Here is a 22,053-nt window from a genome sequence, read left to right as displayed (position 1 = left end):
TCAGTATCTCACTACCTGGCTTCCGGGTGCCTGCATGGAGTGCAACTGGCTTCCTGAGTGATTGCCTGGAGTGTTACAGGCTGCCAAGTACCTGCTTGAAGCACGGCTGGCTCCTGGGTGCCAGTTTAATACATGGATATTGAACTACTCAAAGCCTCAGGTAACAAACCAGTTACATAAATTATTCTGGAAGCCCCCAGCCACTAAGTCATCATTAAACTCCTGCACTGGAACGACCGCACAGATCATGTGCAATAAACACAGTTATATATTTTTAAATATTATTGGCACAATATTTACTGAATGTAGACAATATTTTTAGCCTTTCAGTCGCTGATCATAATCCGGTCATGTCCTACGCAGAGATTTGTTTCGGTGACATATGGTGTTTACGCTGTGACTGTTACATTAGTGGCATCAATGTGACCTTTGAGCTTCCCAGTCGGTCCTTTATAAATCATTTATTTAAACCCACTAAAGCTTAAATACATAACACATTACATAAATCCTGAAGGTAAAATATGTTTTGTATTTCCCTGATTTTCAACTGCAGTTCCCATCCTGCAAGTCAGCTGGAGCCGCACTCACATCCCTGGGACCGTTTCTTAATTACACCCCGCCCAGCCCTTAGAGGCGTTGTCTTCTGTAGCTCCTGGCGTCGTGGCATCATACCTGGGGGCATGAGTGTGTGTCAAGCAGGTTTTTTACCACACGGGGGTCTCTCCTGGCACTAAGTGGAACATGTGCACCGCTCACCGGAAGCAAAGCAGGGTGCCAGAGCGTCCGCCAACATCCTCCCCACCTGCAGAACTCTGCTGCCGGTGCGTTGGACAGCTTTCAAACATCCGTACTGCCCCGCCGAATTCTGGGGAGCATATTTAGACCTATGGATTGTAAGCTTAAATTTTAGATATTAATAAAATAAGCATTTGAAGACTTTCCCAGAGTGTGTAGGCTGCTACCTTTTGGCTTTTCGCTCCACGAGCAGGGTTCTCCGTCCTCCTTTTCTCATTACATAGTGTACTTCTCAATGCCTCATTTCTAGCTATCCGTTGAGTTGTTATTTTGCATTGCTGAGCACATATATATATGAAATACGAAATACTGAAGCTATATTTTTCCATTTTGTCTCCCGCCAGTTAATGCGCTGTCCCCTGGATGGGTAGACACGACCTCCCCCTTCACAGGTAAGACAGTTACGTCTGCTTTTGTTCACAGTAAATTATGATATCCCTGATTTTGTGGTACGAACATGGATACTGAGGTTAAGTATTCTTTCTATGGATATACACGAGCATGCATATTCCACTTTATACCTCCCAACCTCCAGATGGCGCAATCAGAAAGTCATCTGGTCCATTCTGTACTTTTGTCTCCCTCTGGGCCAGATGGATTCGGTATGAAATCCCAAAGGTCAAAATTCCGAATGGGTCATAATACCGACAAGGACAAAATCCCGACATTTTAAATCCCGACCAGGTCAAAATACCGACATATAGAATGTACAGGTGAAACAGTCAACATGACTTTGTGTCGACAGGTCGCGAGGTTGACATGGGTTTTTTCACTGTTTTTTGACCCGACTGTCGACGCGGTCGACATGGACACAGTTGGAAGTGAACCGCAGCCGCTCGCAATGCTTCGGGTACGGTGCCTCACTGCGCTCAGCACACTATTTTATTCTCCCACCATGCCCTAGTGGCTGGTAGGGCATCAAATACTGCCTATCGGCACATGTCGGGTCAAAAATCTGTGAAAAAACCATGTCGACCTCGCCAGGATTTTAACTGTCAGGATTTTGTCCTTGTCGGGATTTTAAATGTCGGGGTTTTAAATGTCGGGATTTTGTCCTTGTCGGTAATATGACCCATTCGGGATTTTGACCGTCGGAATTTTGACTGCATCCCGGGCCAGATGTATCAAGCTTCAAACAGTGATAAAGTGAGGAGTGATAAACAGTCAGCCAATCAGCTCCTAACTAATGTTACAGGCTGGGTCTGAAAAATGACAGGTAGTCCGCAGCTTAGGAAGCCTTCTTATGATGCCCGCCAGGTGTACGAATGCCCAACCCCCATCGCTGTGCAAATATCCCTGCTGCACAGCAAATGGATGTTTTGCATAAACAACCATTCGCAGGCCATTAAATGATTTCTACCCTGCTCGCAAATATGTCAGTCTGGGCTGACTTAGACTTGCGGTGTCCCATGTTCTAGAACTGGGTGGGTGGCTGACATATTGTGTCATCGTTCGTATGGGGCGCCCATTGGTGTCCTGGCCTAGCGTTTTGGTGTGTATGCCCAGGAAACACACAGTGTTCACATGCGAACGCCACCTGCCCGTGTTACACTGGTGTCACATGTAGCAGAGCCACAATAGCACCTGTGAAATCTGTTACATTTCCTTCAGTTGTAACGCTTTCCTCCATGTCACAGGTGCTCGGTTACCAAATGAAGGAACAAGTTTGTTACATACAGCATGAAACCCATCCAGAGTAATAAATCATCATGTTACGTGCTATCAGTCTGACGCTGTGTCACCAGTGTCTCGTACAGTTTCATACAAAGAGCACATTAATATGGAGAAACCTATATTCCCAGTTCCTTCAGCTCTGCACACATGGGATCTGCACACGGCATATCTGCTCTGCACACGGCATACCTGCTCTGCTCACAGTGAACCCTGCTCTGCACACATGGGATCTGCTCTGCTCACAGCGGACCCTGCTCTGCTCACAGCGGACCCTGCTCTGCTCACAGTGTATCTGCTCTGCAAACAGGGGATCTGCTCTGCGCACAGCAGACCCGGCTCTGCTCACAGCGTATCTGCTGTGCACACTGCAGATCTGCTCTGTGCACAGCGGACCCTGCTCTGCCCACATCTGAACTGCTCTGCACACAGCGGATCTGTTCTGCTCACAATGGATCTGCACGAGGTACCGATCACACTTCGGTTTGTGATGATTTTTTTGATGATTTTTTCCTCCAGTTTTCTGAAAACGCACACAACACTTTTTCATACAGTATATTCCCTATAACTTATGTTTTATTCATGCTCACATATAAGACTCTGGGAAGAAGACGCCGATAGCAGCAGAGCAATCAGTATGCAAGATGCTGCAATGCAGATTTTATTCCAGGGGATTTGTAATTTATTTGTTAGTAGCTGCGATGTATATGGGGCGCCTGCATACGTTGCCCGTTCCCTACAGCTGTGCTCTGGGGAATGGGCAGGAAGTGGTGGATTTTATCGGCACAACTCTGTATAACCTGCAGTGCACCAGTGCGTCACACCGCGCGTGCGTACCTATTGTGTTAGTACAGAGTTGCAGTAGCAATTCAGACACACGCATGGAGAAGGGTATTGTATATTTATTGGGAATTCCTGGACGGTGACTAGGAGGTGGTGATTCAGAGTCATGGGGATGGTCCCTAGTGGCTCACATTGGAAGCCATACTCAGATGGAGAGCAGGATAACCACATACATTGCCGTTAGGTCACCACACAACCATACAAGACACATGTACTCCGCTCAGTCCTGTTTGTGTAGGTCAAACACTTATTTAACTAAGCTGTATAAAGAGATAAACAGGAGGGTGATAAAGAGCGATAAACATCCAGGCAATCAGCTCCTTACTGTTATGTTATAGGCTGTTTGAAAAATGACACATAGGAGCTGATTGACTGGGCATTTATCACTCTTTATCACCCTCGCATTTATCTCTTTTCAAGGCTTAATACATCTCCCCCCCCCCCCCCCCCATTGCTATTTACTGTGTATTTGGTTCCGGGTGCAAAATCTGAAGGTTTCCCGTGTTTTCCTCCAACAGCGTGCACTGGGAAACTGGAACAACACACAGAAAGGAGAGGAGTCATTTATAGTCCGGCCTGGCCGCTCAACTACCCACCGAACATAAACTGCAGCTGGTACATCCAGGGAGACCGCGGTGATGTCATCACAATCAGGTAACAACCTATCGCGCTCTGTATGACATGGAAGCACAACGGCCTTCCCTCTGCATAGTATCACTTATTTATTTATTCATTCTTAAACCCATCATACGCAGAAGTAGCCATGTACGTGTCCAGTCAGATGGTTTTTGGTTAAATGAATGTCCTTCATAAATATTCAATAAAATTCTGCTCCGTACACTGTATGCTGTGACATCCAAATTTCAGTTTGGCGCTGCCATCTGTCTACCGCTGCCCCAGGTATGATACACCTATTGTGGATTTCAGCAATCATTTTATTGTGTAGTCAAGGCACCATTAAACGCACCATTAAACTTTGCATTTTGTCTTTTGTCAATAGCTTTAAGAATTTTGACCTACAAGATTCCCACAAGTGTACTGTTGACTGGCTCCTGATTGGTCCGTCTTCTAAACGGGAAGAATACAAAGTTTGTGGATCCACCCTCCCCCCGGCCTTCACCTCATCACGGGATCATGTCTGGATATTTTTCCATTCTGATGCCTCCAGCTCGGGGCAGTCTCAGGGTTTCCGGCTGTCCTATATTAGAGGTATGCCAAATCATGTATAGCAGAGACCATAGGGCCTGATTCAGAGTTGCACTCAACTGGGCAAAACCATTTCCTCACTCCAGGTGGGGTAGATATAACTTGTGCAGATATTTAACACGTCCACTCATGGAAGTGGATTTACCCCTATGGGTTTGGTTGTCGTGTATGGAGTGGAAATCTTCCCAGGGATGTGTGTTCACATTTACTTATTGCACTTCTTTATTTTAAGATGTGTAATTTGGTTTACCCTTTCTCTTTACTCCTGTTGAAATACAGTCTTGAGTTACTCACACTTTACAGATTTTACTGGAAGATTGCTTGCATTCTTCGATTGCAGGCAATCCTAACCTCAGTACTCAAGGCACACTATCATCTTATTTTCTTTCTGTTTACTTCTGTTGAAATACAGTGTTGAGTTACTCACACTTGATATATTTCACTGAAAGATTGCTTGTATTCTTCAATACAAGCAACCCCCCCCCCCCCACACACACACACACACACACACACACCTTTACTGATGTTGAAATACAGTGTTAAGTTACTCATATGTTAAAGATTTAACTGGAACTTTGCTTGTATCCTTCTGTTGCAGGCATTCCCAACCTGGGTCCTCAAGGCACACTATCAGCCCAGGTTTTAGTCATACTCATACCTGAGCACAGGTAACGCAATTATTATTTTGATTTAACTATCTGTGCTGACACCTGAAAATCACTAAAACCTGCACTGTCATGCTAGGTACACACCAGACCGATCCTGATTGTTAGCAGATCATGTGATGGTCGCACAATCTGTTGAAGCACATGATCTGCTAACGATCTGCATCCAATCTGGATCTGTATCCAGTTGAATGGATCTTTTACAGATCCTACCAGCAGCAGGGAGGATCTGTAAAACGACCAGCGGTGACGCGCATCGGATCAGAATCGGATTTAAAATGTAAGAACATGCCCAATTTAACTACAATCAACATACCATCGGTCGGATTTGGATTGAAATTGGGGGAATTGAGGCCAAATTGTTCTGGTGTGTACCCTACATTATTGTGCCTTGAGGACCAAGGTTGGAAATGCCCTTTCACAAGAAAGAATAATGGGCCCCATACATCAGCAATCACAATTTATGGATTTCCAGATCCAGGGATTTTTTGGCCAGATAAATAGATTTTACAATCTATCTGACTTTGCCCACACATTACAGATTTATTTCAGTGATCGGCAGATTTTTCCATCTAAAGATTGCATCTTCATATCTGGAAATTGCCCAAAACGATTGTCATTTCAGCTGTTCATAATGTAAATAGATGGAGAAGACGAATTGGGAATGCCCACACATATAAAAAAGATCCGCAGATAATACCAGATTATTAAGCATGTTTAAAAATCTGATTAAGCAATCGATTGGCGATCCCTATTCATTTTTGATTAGGATTGCCAAAAGGGGGAGCCCACACATCTAAAATTAATTGTGGCAATCATCTCCAGATCTCAGGATTGTCACAATTAATTGCTGATGTATGGGGCCCATAAGAGCATATACTTGCACAGTAAAAATAAACTACACCTGTGACAACTGTTCCTTTAGCTTCTCGTGCAATACTCAGCCTGCAGCTGTTGTCTACTCCATCAAGCATTGCTTGTCCTGAGGCGGCACTGTCCTGTCCAGGTTTAATCACATTTCATCTCAAAGAAGGTTATGGCAGATGTTGCTGGTGTTGTCTCATTGTCTTACTTACTGTAAAAAGCATGCACTTAGTTCTCCATGAGAGGTTGTCCTGTGTATACCCAGAAGCCTTTACTTCCATTTAATTTTCCATCACGTCTTCTTCGGGGCTGTGGTCCAGTTCTCTCATCTCCTTCTATGTCTCACGTTTCCTGTTATTATCCATCTAGCACTGGCTGGCAGAACAGCCGAGGTGCTGGAAATTGCAGCATATGTCTGTGCCGAGTCTCTTAAGTGGAACTTGATAGAAATTATCTTTCAAGATGGGAAGATTTAGCCAAGTACTTATAGAAATGACTCTAGTGCTACGGGTTCAACTAAAGGGATCTCACGTCTCTCTCTCTCTCTCTCTCTCTATCTATCTATCTATCTATCTATCTATCTATCTATCTAATGGAAAAAAATATATATATATATATGTGTATATATATATATATATATATATATATATATATATATATATATATATATATTCTATCAACCAACAGTAGCTATCATTAGGAGATGGTATGCATTTACTAATTTTGTAGAGATTTAGGGGGAAATTTACTAATATGAAAAACCTAGTTTTTCGTATTGGTATTTTCCCTACGACTGCATACGACTGTTTAAGTCGTATGCAAAGTCGTGTTCCGGAGGGTCATTTACAAAGCAGTCATATACGACTGCTTTGTAACCCTCCGATGTCGTATTCATTCGTATTAGCTGGCACATATATACGGTCACTAATACGAATTTTTCTAGCAGTCTGCACGGATCAGTCAGATCCGTGCAGGCTGCAGAGTGTAAAAAAAAAAATAATAAAAAAAAATATAAAAAAAAAACGGCGTGGGGTCCCCCCCACAGCCGAAACCAGCACCAGGCTGACAGAGCCTGGAGCCGGTAATTAAAAATCAGGGAACCCGACAAATGGGGGTTCCCTGATTTTTAACAACCAGCCCCAGGCTCCTGCTCTGGGGCTAGTTCCCAAAATACGGGGGACAAAATGAGTAGGGGTCCCCCGTATTTTAAGAACCAGCCCCAGGCAAAACCAGCCAGCAGGGTAATGCCACAGCTGGGGGGAGACTTTATACAAGTCCCCCCGGCCAAAGCATTCATCCCTACCGAACAGTCAGCCTGGCCAGGGGCCCTGGGGGAGTGGGGACCCCCCCCAATGAAGGGGTCCCCCCCCTCCAGGACTTACCTGACCAGGCTGAAGCCTGGTGCTGTCCCCGATGCCTCTGGGCGGTGGGCATCGGGCTGATTCAAGTGTAAAAAAAAGATTAAACTATTGTTTTTTACTGTGGCACTACAAGTGCCAGCAAGCTGGGACTTGGAGAACCACAAGTCCCAGCCTGCTGGGCATTAAAGGGCCCGCTGGCACTTGTAGTTCCACAGTTAAAAAAAATAGTACACAAAACACACTGACACAAATTTTAAATAAAAGTTTAATACACACATCACACACACACTGATACTTACCTATCTTGATCCCGTCGGTAGGTCGGCGGCTCCGTGGTCGGCGGCTCCGGGGTCGGCGTCCTGTCTGAAGAAAATCCATGGTGGACCTGTGGAAGGAAAATCCTACTCACCAGGTCCACCATGGATGGTCTTGTTTCTTCTGTCTTCTTTTCCAGGGCTTATTTCTTTATCTTATTTCTTTACCCCTACTCATTTTGTCCCCCGTATTTTGGGAACCAGCCCCAGAGCAGGAGCCTGGGGCTGGTTGTTAAAAATCAGGGAGCCCCTATTTGTCAGGTTCCCTGATTTTTAATTACCAGCTCCAGGCTCTGTCAGCCTGGTGCTGGTTTCGGCTGTGGGGGGGACCCCACGCTGGTTTTTTATTTATTTATTTTATTTAATTTATTTTTACACCGCAGCCTGCACGGATCTGACTGATCCGTGCAGGCTAAAACGAGAATACGACAGGGAAATGGTGTTCTATTTTTCTGCCGTATTTTCATGGACAAAAGCAGCCGTATTTTCTATATGGCTGCTAAGTAAATCAGGAACCACCATTCTTTTGAATGGTGATTTCTGTCGTATCCTAACGATGGTGTAGACATTCGTATTTGTAAATACAAATACGAATGTTCCATCCCTAGGACTACGAATTGTTTTATTTTGGTGATAGAAAATCCAGAAAATACAAATTCGTAAAAAAAAGTTGTATTTCTCCCTACGAATACACCTTTTTTCTACGAATCCATATTAGTAAATTTCCCCCTTATTGTCAGTTAAAGATTCTCACATCCATGTGTCACTGGCCACACCCACAAAGCACTGACCCCAGCCACACAGTACTGGTCCCATCCACATCACTGGTCTGGGCTACTCTGACTGATACCCCTTTTAGACCAAAACGCCGGGTCGCACCCGGCTTTTTGGACCCTGGTTGAAGCCGGGTGCGACCCGGCGTTTAGGGGCATTTACACCGGACGGGCTAAACGCCCGCACCCCCCTCCCGCCCCTTCCCGGCGCTTGAAGATGACAGCGCGATGTCATCTTCAAGCGCCGATCGACGCCGCCGTACCCGGAACGCTGCTGGGGGCAGCCCAGCACTAAGGTAAGCTGCTAGGCTGCCCCCAGTCCCCGCGCGCACCCCCCGCCATTGGACAGGAGGTGAATGGATGCCGCACACAGGCATCCGTTCACCTCCCTCCCCCGCCGCCGCTGCTGTCTGCAGAGTATAGCAGACAGCAGCGCCGGCTGTCAGTGTCAGACTGACAATCCGTCCAACCTGTGGACGCTACGGTCCGCAGGTTGGACGTTCCCGATTCATGTAAATGGGAGCCGGGTCATCCGACCCGGCGTTCCCATTTACACCGCCCTCTACCCAGGTCCTAGCCGTGTTCTACCCAGGTCAGGACCTGGGTAGAAGTCCCGTGTAAAGGGACACGGCGTTAGGGATTTACACCGCCGCTGACCCGGATTTTTCGGCGGTGTAAAAGGGGTATTACACAATAGGCCCTTGAACAGTATTCGCTCCAGGCCCATGTGGCCGTTACTGCGGCCCTGGAGAGACCCGCCCACTGATTATTATGTTAAGGCATACTTGTCAGCATTGTAAGACACTGCAGAAAACTTCAGAGGGTTGGGCTGTCATTCTGTTGAGCTCCGTCCCATAGCAAATGCTGTGATTTGTGGGTCTGTGAGAAAGGGGTGAGGTTATATGATGCAATTTTGCATAATTTAGCCACGCCTCTTCTAAAATTAGTCGCAAAATCTTGGTGTTACCTTACAATTATGCCCGTTTCACAAAGCAGATTTGGGTTGCAGGGGAAATACCCCAAAAGTCTACCTCAACTTCCAGGAGACTAGGCAAGTATGTGTTAGTGAGGACAGGGTTGCATGTGACAGGGGCAGTGACATGATGTGAGTGAGGGGAATGGAGACAGCAGGAAGCCACAGACTGAGAATCATATAGTGGGAGGAGCAGGGTCCCCAGCAGCACAGAGTATATAAGGAGATGAGGGATGTGTTAGTAAAGACAGGGCTGCATGTGACAGGGGCAATGACATTGGGAATGGAGACAGTAGGAAGCCACAGACTGAGAATTATATAGTGGGAGGAGCAGGGTCCCAAGCAGCACAGAGTATATCAGGAGATGAGGGATGTGTCAGTGAGGACAGGGCTGTATGTGACAGGGGCAGTGACCTGATGTGAGGAGGGGAATGGAGGCAACAGGAAGCCACAGAATGGGACCTATATAGTGGGAGGAGCAGGGTCCCCAGCAGCACAGAGTATTTCAGATGAGAAGATGAGTGATGTGTCAGTGAGGACACATCACCAGTTATTTATATAGCGCACACATATTCTGATTCTGAAACACGCAGTAATGCTAACCATTACACCACCGTGCTGCACACTCAGGGCTAGAGGAGGAGTGAGGAAACCAGAGCAACCATAGGAGAGACATGCACCCATAGAAGATAACATACAATCCCCAGGCATACAGGACATCAGAGGAAAATCACACTCCTGGCCCCAGTACTATGAGGTAGCAATGCTAAGTACTGTGGCACAATGCTGCTCACTTACAACCTTATTGTACAAATAGTGACTGCCAGTACAAGATGTAAGCAGCCGAGGGAGGCACAATACACAATTACAACCATAGGCGTGCGCACAGGGGGTGCCGGGGGTGCACAGGCACCCCCGCATGATTGCAGCAAGGTCCGACAACACAGAATAGCATTATTTGTTTCGAGAGCCGGCTGCAGTGACAGACGTGTCACAGCTGCAGCAGAATACACTACATCGTAGTGAGGGCCCTGGCTGCCTGTAGGGGGAGCTGAAGTGATCAGACAGCTCCTCTCAGGCAGGCATAACTGAAACAGTGTTGGCCGTCGCCGAGTGGCCATGTGAGGAGTGAGGGACTTCCTGGTGTTGGAAATGTGCTACAGGCATACCTCCCAACTGTCACGATTACAGCGGGACAGTCCCGATTTTCGGGTCCTGTCCCACCCGTGGCAGGCATTGTCCCGCTGCGGGGGGGGGGGGGGTGGCAGTTGGGAGACCCCCCAATCTAATAGAATAGACGCTGTGCGCATGCGCACAGCGTCTATTCTCGTATGAAAATGAGGTCGTGGCTAATAAGCATAAGCCACACCCTCATTTGCATACGTCCCGCCCCCTTTTCGGGTGGAAGCCGCACGAGTGTCCCTATTTCCCCAACACAGAAGTTGGAAGGTATGTACAGGTGAGCTGGCCCTTTGTATGTTATATGAGCAGGCTATGACTTTGTTTTAGAGGGGGATGGTATAAAACATTGTGACCCAGCAGACCCAGAACCCACCTGCCTCATCCCCTTAGAGTACCCAGCAATCAGCGAGAACATCATCAGAAGCCGTGCCGGGACGCCGGCGAACAACGGGACCTGACAGCTGCATCCCCGCTGCCATACGGGAGAAGGTACTCACAGCCGCGGCAAACATCGCAGCACTCGTGCTGCGCCGCCGACTCGTAGTTAGGGTGAGATAGGACGGGCAACGGGCAACTCCACACTAATTCACAATAAGAGTGTAAACATTGGAAATTCCAATTTTTAACCCATTATTTACTTCACAGGTGTCCACTCGTTATTTGTTATATTCTTGTATCATTTTTAGCCAACCATTCATTTTTCCATTACATTATTTTCATTTTTATTTTACTTATTTTCACTTTCTCTTTATTTATTTTTATTTATATTTATTTTTATTTTATTATTATTATTATTTATTTTTATTATTTTTATCTTTATTTGTATTTTTATTTATTTTTTATTTTTTATTTATATTCAAACCATAGAGCGCTCCAATACCCCCTTTTCTCATTACTTGTATAAAATAGCGGAGCTGCCACAACAATAAGAGCGCGGTTCTTCCCCAATCTATACCTATTGTGATTATTATGTCATAAAGGTGTGTGTTTATCAGCTTGTTGTAACTATACTGTGTTTGTGCATAGGGGGATGTGTATATGTATACTATGTGTGTGGGAGGGGGCTCTGTGTATACTACAGTACATTGTGTGTGTGCATGCCGTGCCTGTATGTATACTATGTGTGGGCTGTGTATATCTGTGTATATGTATAGTGTGTGTGTGTGTGTGTATAACAAGTATATATTCTGTGTGCATACTGTAGGGGGGCTATATATATGTATACTATGTGTGTGGGGGCTCTGTATGTGTATACTACATCTGCATGTGTGCAGGCTGTGTGTGTATGTGGGTGGGCAAAGGGGTGCTGTGCATATATATGCTATGTGTGTGTGTGTGGGGGGCTCTGTATGTGTGTGTGTGTGTGTGTGTGTGCGCGCATGCATAGAGGGCTGTGTATATGTATACTATGTGTGGGGGGACTCTGTATGTATATGTGTGTGTGTGTGTGTGTGTGTGTGTGTGTGTGCATGCATAGAGGGCTGTGTATATGTATACTATGTGTGGGGGGACTCTGTATGTGTGTGTGTTCATGCATAGAGGGCTGTGTATATGTATACTATGTGTGGGGGGGCTCTGTATGTATGTGTGTGTGCATGCATAGAGGGCTGTGTATATGTATACTATGTGTGGGGGGGGGGGCTCTGTGTGTGTGTGTGTGTGTGTGTGTGTGCATGTGCATGCATAGAGGGCTGTGTATATGTATACTATGTGTGGGGGGCTCTGTATGTATTTATGTGTGTGTGTGTGTGTGTGTGTGCATGCATAGAGGGCTATGTATATGTATAGTATGTGTGTGGGCAGGTTTTTGCCCCTGGGTATTTGGGGTACAAGTGTCCCAGGCCCCCCGCAGCCTCCTTCCCTTTTGAGCCGCTGGCCAGATGCTGCCTGCCGCTGACAAGTAAAGTAGCTTCAGTGTGCAACGTGCAGCATCCGGCCAGCGGCTCAAAAGGGAAGGAGGCTGCGGCTCCGGTGGGCATCTTATAAGAAGAGCACCCAGCGCTACCCGGAAGTGCTGATTCACGGGAGCACTGGTGTGCAGGGAGCACCCCCAGCAATGAGCATGAAACTCCCCTTGTCAACGATCATGTAACCACCCCCTTCCCAGGGAGCATGAAACCCATGGAAAGGAGCATATGACTCCTGGCAACAAACTTTTCACACCCCTCCCCCCCCCCCCCCCCCCCACCCGACATAATCTGTAATGGTCATCACGGTGTGAGGCGTAACGTGTAATGGGCATCACGGTGTGAGGCGTAACGTGTAATGGGCATCACGGTGTGAGGCGTAATGTGTAATGGGAATTACACGTGCAACGTGTAATGGGCAATATGGAATGTGGTATACTATGTTATGGCTGTGTAATGTGTAATATGCATTTTGGCACGTGCCTTCGATGCGCACAGTCCCTATTGTCCCTGTTTTACCCAAAAAAAATTTAAGCCCTGACATAATATGTAATGGGCATTACTGTGTGTGGCATGTTTGATGGGAATTATTGTGCATGGCATTATGTGCACCCCCTAAGAAAATGGGCTGTGCACGCCCATGATTACAACCTATTTCAGGAGTGGGGACAGCTGGAGCTCTGAAGCGTGTTTGCTTAATGACAGTTTTGCAGCAGCAACACCTGGTGGCTGAGGAGATGTTTTACAGTCTCTCCCATGCGCTTACAGGAGATTTACTTGACAAGAAAACATGTCAGTTGGAAGAAATATTGAGTATTCCTCTCCGTAAATGGGTCCTTTCATTCTGCAAATAGGCCAAAATGCAAGTTTAATATCCAGTTTTTTTTATTACAGCGGGTAAGGACAATGACATGTTCCTGACATAGGGGGTTATTTTGGTTCACTCTTTCTGACAAAATCCTTCTTATACCCCTTTCAGACAGAAAAATCCCAAAAACCCAGGTATTTCCCAGATACAAAAACCCGGGTAGAACTAGGCAGCAAGGGGCTGACCCCCTTTCACACAGGAGCAAAAACCCGGGTATTTCCCGTGTCGACCCCTTTCACACAGAAGCCGGATTTTTCCTGCAAAACTCTGTGTGTCATAAGAAAAGGACAGTTTTAAAGGCACACAGAGATGAGATCATGAAAAGTGGGAGGTGTCTGCTCACTGCATTGCATTAAACATTAAAATTGCATTAAACGGATCTCCTCCTCTTTCCAATGTGCCATGGCCATTTAGTGCTGCGCTGCACGCCACTGCCACTCCCGCTCAGCCAATCAGGGAAGCTGTAAAGATCAGCCAATCACGCAGTGCTATGCTGCACAGCCAATCAGCATGATTTTTCAATAGTCGGGAGAAAAACACGGGTCGGACCCTTTCACACAGCCGCAAACACGTGTCTGACACTGGAAAAACCCAGGTAAATACCTGGGTCGAAGTCCCGGAACTTTAGACCCGTGTTGACCCTTTCAGACAGAAGAAAAACCCGGGTCGACACGGCAAGAGCAGGGAAATTCCCAGGTCTTTTTTTCTGTCTGAAAGGGGTATTAGATGGACAAAACCATGTGCTCTGCAGGTGGGGCAGATGTGACTTGTGCAGAGAGAATTAGGTTTGGGTGGGGTTTTACTCCAAAGTGAGATCTACACTTGCAGTGTAAAAATGAAGTATCCAGTATTTACCCTGCACAGAAACAAAATAACTCACCCAAATCTAATTGTCTCTGCACATTTTATATCTGCCCACCTGCAGTGCGCATAGTTTTGCCCATCTAAGAAGGATTTTGTCAGAAAGAGTGAACTAGAATAAGGCCCATAGTAACAATGATTTATTAGGTAGACCTCCACTAAATATATTGTTCCAAATAAGTAACTCTTATGTGAAATATCCCTTATTAAATAATTCACGTTCCGTCCACGTATATAACCCGTTACAGTTGCCTGATCATTATGGTTCTAATGGAATTCTGTATCTTGATCCACCAGGAAACATGGGACTGATCTCGTGTCCAGCTGATGAGTTTCTCTGTGGGAACGGGAAGTGTATTCCCAACACCTGGAAATGCAATTCCGTGGATGAGTGTGGGGATAATTCAGACGAAAGAAACTGTACAGCCCCATCCACGGAGCTCCGCACCACCCTGTGTCCAGAACGAACGTTCCCCTGTAACTCCGCCCACTCCACGCAGTGCATGTCCGACGAGCTGAGGTGCAACTCCGTGAAGGACTGCATCAGCGGCTCTGATGAAGAGAACTGCCCGGACCTCACATGCGGCGGAAGGCTCGGAAACTTCTACGGCTCCTTCGCCTCTCCGGACTTTTTCCGCATTGACAGCGCCCGCTCGGATCTCCAGTGCACGTGGTACGTCGACACTCAAGATAATCGCCACGTGATTCTGCAGCTCGATTTGCAGCTGGGTTACAGTGACTACGTCAAAGTGTACGAAGGCATCGGCGAGCAGAGCCACAGACTCCTGCAGAGCCTCTCGTTCCGCAACAACCGCCACACGGTCAGTGCGGAGTCAGCCAATGGCCAGCTCACGTTGTCCTACCACGCGCGGCCGAAGAGCATAGGACACGGTTTCAATGCTACGTATCAGGTGAAAGGTTACTGCCTCCCCTGGGAACATCCCTGCGGAGTGGATGAGATTTGTTTCTCTGACAGTCAGAGTTGTGACGGCTGGTGGCACTGCCCCAATGGCAAAGATGAAGAGAGCTGTCCGGCGTGCCAAAGCAACGAGTATCCCTGTGAGGGAGGGAGCGGTCTTTGCTATTCCTACCTTGACCGCTGCAACAACCAGAAGAATTGCCCGGATGGCTCTGATGAGAAGAACTGCTTCACGTGCCAGCCTGGGAACTTCCACTGCGGTACCAACCTGTGCATCTTTGAGACGTGGCGGTGCGACGGGCAAGAAGATTGCCAGGATGGTAGCGATGAGCAGAATTGCCTGGTGATTGTGCCGCGGAAAGTCATCACGGCAGCTCTTATTGGCAGTCTGGTGTGCGGCCTGCTCCTGGTTATCGCTCTGGGCTGCGCATTCAAACTATATTCGCTACGCAGCAGAGAGTACAGGTGAGATGCGGCCTTCGTCTTATATGGACACTGGGTGGTAAAATATGGAAGATTAATGGGCGTTAGACAATAAGGGCAGATGTAACTATGGGCGAAGGAATCTAACCATTATCTGCAAAGTGTAATACGTAGTATATGTAGTATGCGCAATATAAACCTGGGGTCCTCTATCTCTCCCCCCCCTGGCATGGTTTGGTGGACTCGCAATGTTGTGAATTGGCATCCTTGCGAATCAACCAGAATAGCTCCCAAAGACACGACAGCTGTAGCAATAGCGTCCACCACTGAATCAGGCCCTGTATCCACTGAACTGGAATGGGACATGGTAGGGACATAGTAGAGGAGCCGGTACAGACAGGGAGGAGGCATCTATCGGGAGACATGGAGGGGAAGGGCTGAGAGGGAGAGATCAGGTTTGACATCTGGTTGCCGGGTGACCTCCTGACAGTCGGGATTCCGACGGTCAGTACACAGACCTCAAAATCCGATTTTCAGGGGCCATTTTCAATTGTGGGAGTTCACGACCCCCATAGAGGGAGAATAGAACCTGTGGCCAGCCACCAAGCCATTGCGCCCCCAGCTTGGGGAGCACAGCGAGCCCAAAAAGGAGCTTCGATGTACTCACCACCCCATTCTGATATCTGTATACTAACCGCCGGAATCCCGACTGTCTGACCGCTAATCCACACCGTACATCCTGTGCGAGGGAGGAGCGTACACACATTATGCCAGTGAATGTAAATCTGCAGCGATTCAGACCTACGATATTGGAAGGTGGGCAATAATTGATGTATACGCATGCATACAGCTCATAGTACATGTGTGAGAGACCATTCTGCAAAAACCTTCAGACACTTTTCTGATCACAACACATTATTTGCAAGTAGATTGACAGGTAACACCCCGCCATTTTCTGGGAGTGCCGGGGAAAACGCAGACGCATTTTTAGGGAAAGTCGTGTGAAAGTCTATCGCGCAGGCTGAGTAGGTTCTGGGTTACGCACAGACAGCGAACAGTGAGAAAATCATTTGATTTTAAATTCGGTGAGTTGAGTGAGTTGCGGATGACATCGCAGCCTTGCACAGGGCGGTGGCTATCTGAGTAACCGCCACATTTATAATTAAAATAAACCTCACACAAGTGCTGCTTAGAGAGTTTGTGCTGCCTCTTGTGATACATAATGGATTGATTCAGACCTGCTTGTTAAGCAGTGAAGTTGGCCCTGTCTCCGCTGGTGCGGGAGTGCGCATGCTCATAGTCGCTCATGTGCCTGTGCACACCCTATGAGTTTCACACTCGCGGGGGTGTTCTCAAAATGATTGACAGGCAGAGGGCTGGAGTGGTCGTGCCGATGGAAATGCTGACCGGACACCTGCGAATGAAGTCCTGGTCCTGCCTGTTTGGGACGTGTGGATGACATCACATGACGTCAGCTGTCGCCCCAAATTTGTACAAGAGCGGCCATCATAAAAGTAAGTTCAGGCTTTTATGTGCGAAGAGAGGATAAATCATTTGATGGTGAGTAACCATCGAATGATTTCTCCTCTGTATGGACACATGCGATGTGTAAGTGTATACATCCGCTTGCATCGTAGCGTGGGGATTCGGGCGGTGGCGCGTGCATTCAGCGAAATGGCGTTTACCTGCTCCCTAGGCAGCGAATATATGCAGCCTCGCGAGCAGGTCTGAATAACCCCCTGTGTTGTTTATTACTATGCAGTTTTCTAGGTTACTAGATTCTCTTTATTTGTGCTTTGATTGTTTCTCTTTTGTACCGTGCTGTATTATCTGTTACATGTGGTTTCTGGGAAAAAGCTTTAAATATTATCCCTCGGACTTAGAGCACATCCAATCCCTACAGATCTGCTGCATCCGGCCAGGCTTAGAAGGAGAGAGATCTGCTAGCCCCTTTCTCTTAAGGTGCCCATAGACGAGCCGATTTTGGGTCATTGCGACGAATCAGGCCGTCAAATTTGCCCAAATCGGCTCAGTTTGATGTTCTCTCAGGTCCAATGCGCGGTCCCGTGCACATCGGTCCCGAGCAGGTGGTCGGACCTGCTGGCCGTCCGAACACCCGACCTGGGACCTCCTTCTCATGCAGCGGGCAGGGGGGTCCGGCCAGCTGGTGGTGGTGGCGGGGTCAGGCAGCTCATAGTAGTGGCAGGCAGACACGCCAATCAATGGCCGGCCAGTCACTTCAAAATATTCAGCAGCCGCATCCTGTCGCCCTAGCAAAATGCCACTACAAGCTCCAGCCTCCCAGCCGCAGACACTCGGACAGACCCTGCTGCCCGCCACCAGCTGACCGGAACCCGTTGCCCTCCCCCGCCACTGAAACAGCTCCACAGGAGAACTACATGCAATAAATAACATGCGATTTATTGCATGTAAAAATTGCACATTGAGTGCCAGATCGCATGTGAGCCTCCCGGGGGCTGCCCTTAGGACAAATTGGGCCAATGTATGGGGGCCTTTGCACTGCGTTACTGGGGTCTATGCACCTATGAAAAGAGGTGATGATCCTCTTAGCATCTAATCAGATGCTGTCTATCAATTGATCGTAGAAAATGATCGAGGGAATCTGATTGGCAGGGCTCTGCAACTTCACAATCAGGTCTGAACAACCCTTTAATACACTACAGGGGGAGCGGAGCTGATAATACGCATGACATCAGAGCTCGGGTGTATTTCTATCCCCCCTCCCCCTGAAGTTTCCATACTTCCTCCGGTAATGTTACACTTGCATCTCTCTTGTTCAGGGCGTTTGAAACCCAGATGACACGCCTGGAGGCGGAGTTTGTGAGACGAGAGGCTCCTCCTTCCTATGGGCAGCTCATTGCGCAGGGACTCATTCCACCAGTGGAGGATTTTCCGGCTGTCAGTGACTCACAGGTAAAGAAATTTTCATTTTATTCACCTGTTTTCCCCCAATAGTTCAATTAATTTAAAAAAGTAATTAACATAACAGGTTTACTTGGTAATTATGCATGGGTTATCACAGGCGATAGCACTGAGGCTGGGATTTATTGTCACTTATCTAGTACAGGTCGAGTATCCCGTATCCGAATATCCGTTATCCGAATTATTCCGAAAACCAGACATTCCAGAAAGTGAAAAAAAATTATTTTTTTTGCTAAAAAACTCACTGGGGACATTTGTAACAGCATTACTGAGGACATGATATGTAACTGGCACTATATATGTGCAAGACAATGATTGCTTGGCATTCAAATTCAGTGCTGAGATAGTACACACATTTTGTTTCACGTTTTGAAACCTTGTTTTTTGAACAAATAAAATATATTTGTGTGTATTTTATGTGGTAATAAAATATATTTGTGTGTATATTATGTGTTTATACAGCATAAATGCAAGATACTTCAAAATACATCATTGAAATATTAAAATATTCCGAAATACGGAATAATCCGTTATCCAAAATTCTCCTGGTCCCGAGCATTTTGGATAAGGGATACTTAACCTGTATATAGCAATACTTAAATGGAAAGTGATAAATGTTGATATGAGGCATGATTCTCTGATTTACACAAATCCTCAATGTTGTTTGATTTCTTCATGCGCAGAACGCACACTGCAATTTTGCTGACAATGCCCCAAATGCCTTCTAAGAGTGGGGCTGTGTACCAGCCCCAGAGACATTGGAGGTAGTGGCTGCTGGGCTCCAGCTGTCAGAGGGGAACCAAGAAAGAAATACAGAGGGTTTCTGCTGAACTAGAACAGATCTCTCCACTCATTTCATAGAGATCTACTGCAGTCCCTGCTGACTCAAACCCCTTTTGCAACCCCCTTGGGCTGAAGTCTCAGAATGTGAGATAACAGATCATGGTGTTTATATAGTGACCTACAGCTCTGCTGCTGGGTCATGTAGGTCTAAAGAAAGGAGAGCAGAAGTTTTTTTTTAAGGGATGACACTAATTATAATATAACTTTTTTTTTGGGGGGGGGGGGGGGGGGAGCAAAGCTTGGAAAGAGATAACATGTGAGTGATAATGTACCAATTAATCTGCTTCTATCATTTTTTTCAAACACAGCCTGTAGCATGTAAGGAAAAAACTGATTGGCATGTACGTATAATTGAACAGCCACAGACTGGGAGTTATATAATAAAAGGATCAGGATCCCCCAGCAGTACTATAGTCATGTGAGGCTAACACCTAAATTAGAATGATACAAATTGTTTTAAACTGTGCTACTGATCTCATTTCCTATGTTTTATAAACAAGAGATTTCTGCTTCACCCCCCCCAGGTTTCCATGCTACAGAACATTCGCACAGCAATGCGACGACAGATGAGACGGCATTCTTCCCGGAGGAACTCTTCCAGAAGGCGTTTGGGGCGCCTGTGGAATCGTTTATTTCACCACCCACGTGCCAGAGGACAGATTCCTTTGCTGACATCTTCCCTGCTGTCACAGACGCGATGCGGCGAAACGGACGTCGGCAGGAGCGAAGAGAACTGGCGTAGCCCGTCCACGCCTCCAGAAAGATGCAACACGCACACGCAAACCAGCAGCCAAGCAGGAGACCGCTCTGACCTGCCCGCTGACAATGCCCGCCATGAACTGGAAGCTGTGGAGCAGCTCCCTTTAAACGTTGTGCGGCAAGCTTGCTCGGAGCTGCACGTGCAGCCAGAGATGGAACAGTCGGCTGCGCACTCAGACTCTGAAAGCCCCTGCCGCAGTTTTTATAACCCAGCCATAAGAGAAGATCCAGGAGCGACTTGGGAAGTTCCCAAGCCGGGTGATCTCTCGGACACATTTTACATGGTGCCTCTATCGGAAAGGACTGCTGCTGGATCTAGCAGGTCAACCCATAGCCATCGACTCAACAAGGAACCCTTAAGATTGCCTTTGAAAAACACTGACCACTCAGACAGCTCAGCGAATGTCCAAATTCAGGTGACCGAGCAGCCTCATAGCTGCGTATCTTCCTGTCAGGAGGAGCCCTTGGGGGTACATGACAATTATCACCACCCATCAGTAAGGCCAATGCCACAGACCTCTCACCCCCTCTCAGAGAGTAGCACTAGTGATGATGACTCATTATTGATTTGCTAATGAAGATGCCTACTACTACTACTACTGTACCATTTTTTTTTTGTATTCTTTTGTAAAGAGTCCATATCTCGGCACGCAACTTCTATTTTTATATGACATGATCATGTCCACACTCCATGTAGAGTGCGGGGTGTCAGGCCAAAAGAGTTGGTGTGTCAGGCCTTGGAGAGATAAAGTTTCCTGAAGCAATCATCTGTCATTTCAAAGACTATGACACGTACATGATGATGGGGTGGATGTTCTAGCAGCCAATCAGCTGCTAACTGCCATGTAACAGGCTGTGCTTGTAAAATGACAGAAGCTGATTGGTAGTTTATTTCCCTTCAATTGACGGCTCTCCAAAGGACAAGTACATCTGCCCTAGAAGCTGATTGCTTGTTCTGGGTAACTCCACTTTGGGGGTTATGCTGGTTGATTCGCTCGGATGCAAATTTGCATTCTTGCCAGTTTACCTAAGCCCGTCTTGTGAATGGTGGTACACAGCGTTTTTACATAAACATCCATTTGAAGACTGTGGGTGTTCCTCCTCATCACTCGATGGTCTCAACCATCGAATAATGTGGAACGTGTATTTAAGATTGCCCAGAGCAACCTTACATCTGCGTGCACATCCGGTGATGTGAGCTGCCCACCCCCCCTACACCATCGGCCCATTAGTATGAGAACGCCCGTGAAATACTGGGCATTCCCATATGCTAGTCGGCTGCCCCCTGTTCGCACGGCTTGTTCGTCGTGGCCCCACACACCCAGCACATGCACTTGTGCAGAAATGTATATGCGCAAAGAGAAACCATCGGCCCTGTACGAACGGACGTGAATAAGGTCCTTTATCTGTCTCCAAGACTTGATACACCTCCCTTAATAAGAGCTGGTTCTACTGGAGGTGATGAAAGAAACTAGTAGGCCGTGGAGAATTGAGACTCTCCGCACATGTCTACAGTATATGAGCCTTGAATACCTCGTTAGAAGTGAATAATTGGTTTACTAGCTTACCCTGGGGGTTTTCTTGCACATTTACTTTCTGTGGCATTAAGTGTAAAACGCATCCAGTCCTCGCTGTGATCCTTTATTTATGATGCTGATGCATTTCCTCATTACTATACATTTAAGCTTCCGTCTTTCTTACACCTGGAGCATCTCTTCGTTGGCTCTGTACACCCTTCTGTGCTATAGTCAGTGACCGGGAGTCGGGGTACATGACGTTCATAAATCATCGCTCACAATCCAGACTTACCGGGCACCGGAGTGTCTGCTGGGCAGAATGGTGGCCACTGAGACCGGGGTGTTGTACAAAGGAAGTTATGACCA

The 22,053-nt window shown here is 47.0% G+C and overlaps 1 protein-coding gene across 4 annotated transcripts in view; it reads left to right on the top strand.

Moving 5' to 3' along the window:
* Positions 1–20,774, top strand: part of LRP3 (LDL receptor related protein 3) — a 37,981-nt gene extending 17,207 nt beyond the window's left edge. Inside the window, exons 1-7 of one of the 4 annotated variants that reach the window (XM_083164771.1) lie at positions 458–893; positions 1,140–1,187; positions 3,828–3,963; positions 4,310–4,518; positions 14,581–15,667; positions 18,427–18,559; positions 19,936–20,774. In XM_083164771.1, the coding sequence (XP_083020897.1) occupies positions 887–893; positions 1,140–1,187; positions 3,828–3,963; positions 4,310–4,518; positions 14,581–15,667; positions 18,427–18,559; positions 19,936–20,745 (2,430 nt within the window). In that variant the 5' untranslated portion in view covers positions 458–886 and the 3' untranslated portion in view covers positions 20,746–20,774. Of the gene's footprint in view, positions 1–457; positions 894–1,139; positions 1,188–3,827; positions 3,964–4,309; positions 4,519–5,113; positions 5,184–11,037; positions 11,197–14,580; positions 15,668–18,426; positions 18,560–19,935 lie in introns of those variants that run through there. The other 3 variants (XM_083164770.1, XM_083164773.1, XM_083164772.1) reach the window with 3 other exon arrangements.
* Positions 20,775–22,053: the final 1,279 nt, after the last annotated feature.

The sequence above is a fragment of the Crinia signifera genome, chromosome 11 (assembly GCF_055691185.1).
Source record: "Crinia signifera chromosome 11, ASM5569118v1, whole genome shotgun sequence".
NCBI lineage: Eukaryota > Metazoa > Chordata > Amphibia > Anura > Myobatrachidae > Crinia > Crinia signifera.
Note: the sequence above shows the minus strand (reverse complement) of the source record. Positions and strands in the feature narration are given on the sequence as shown.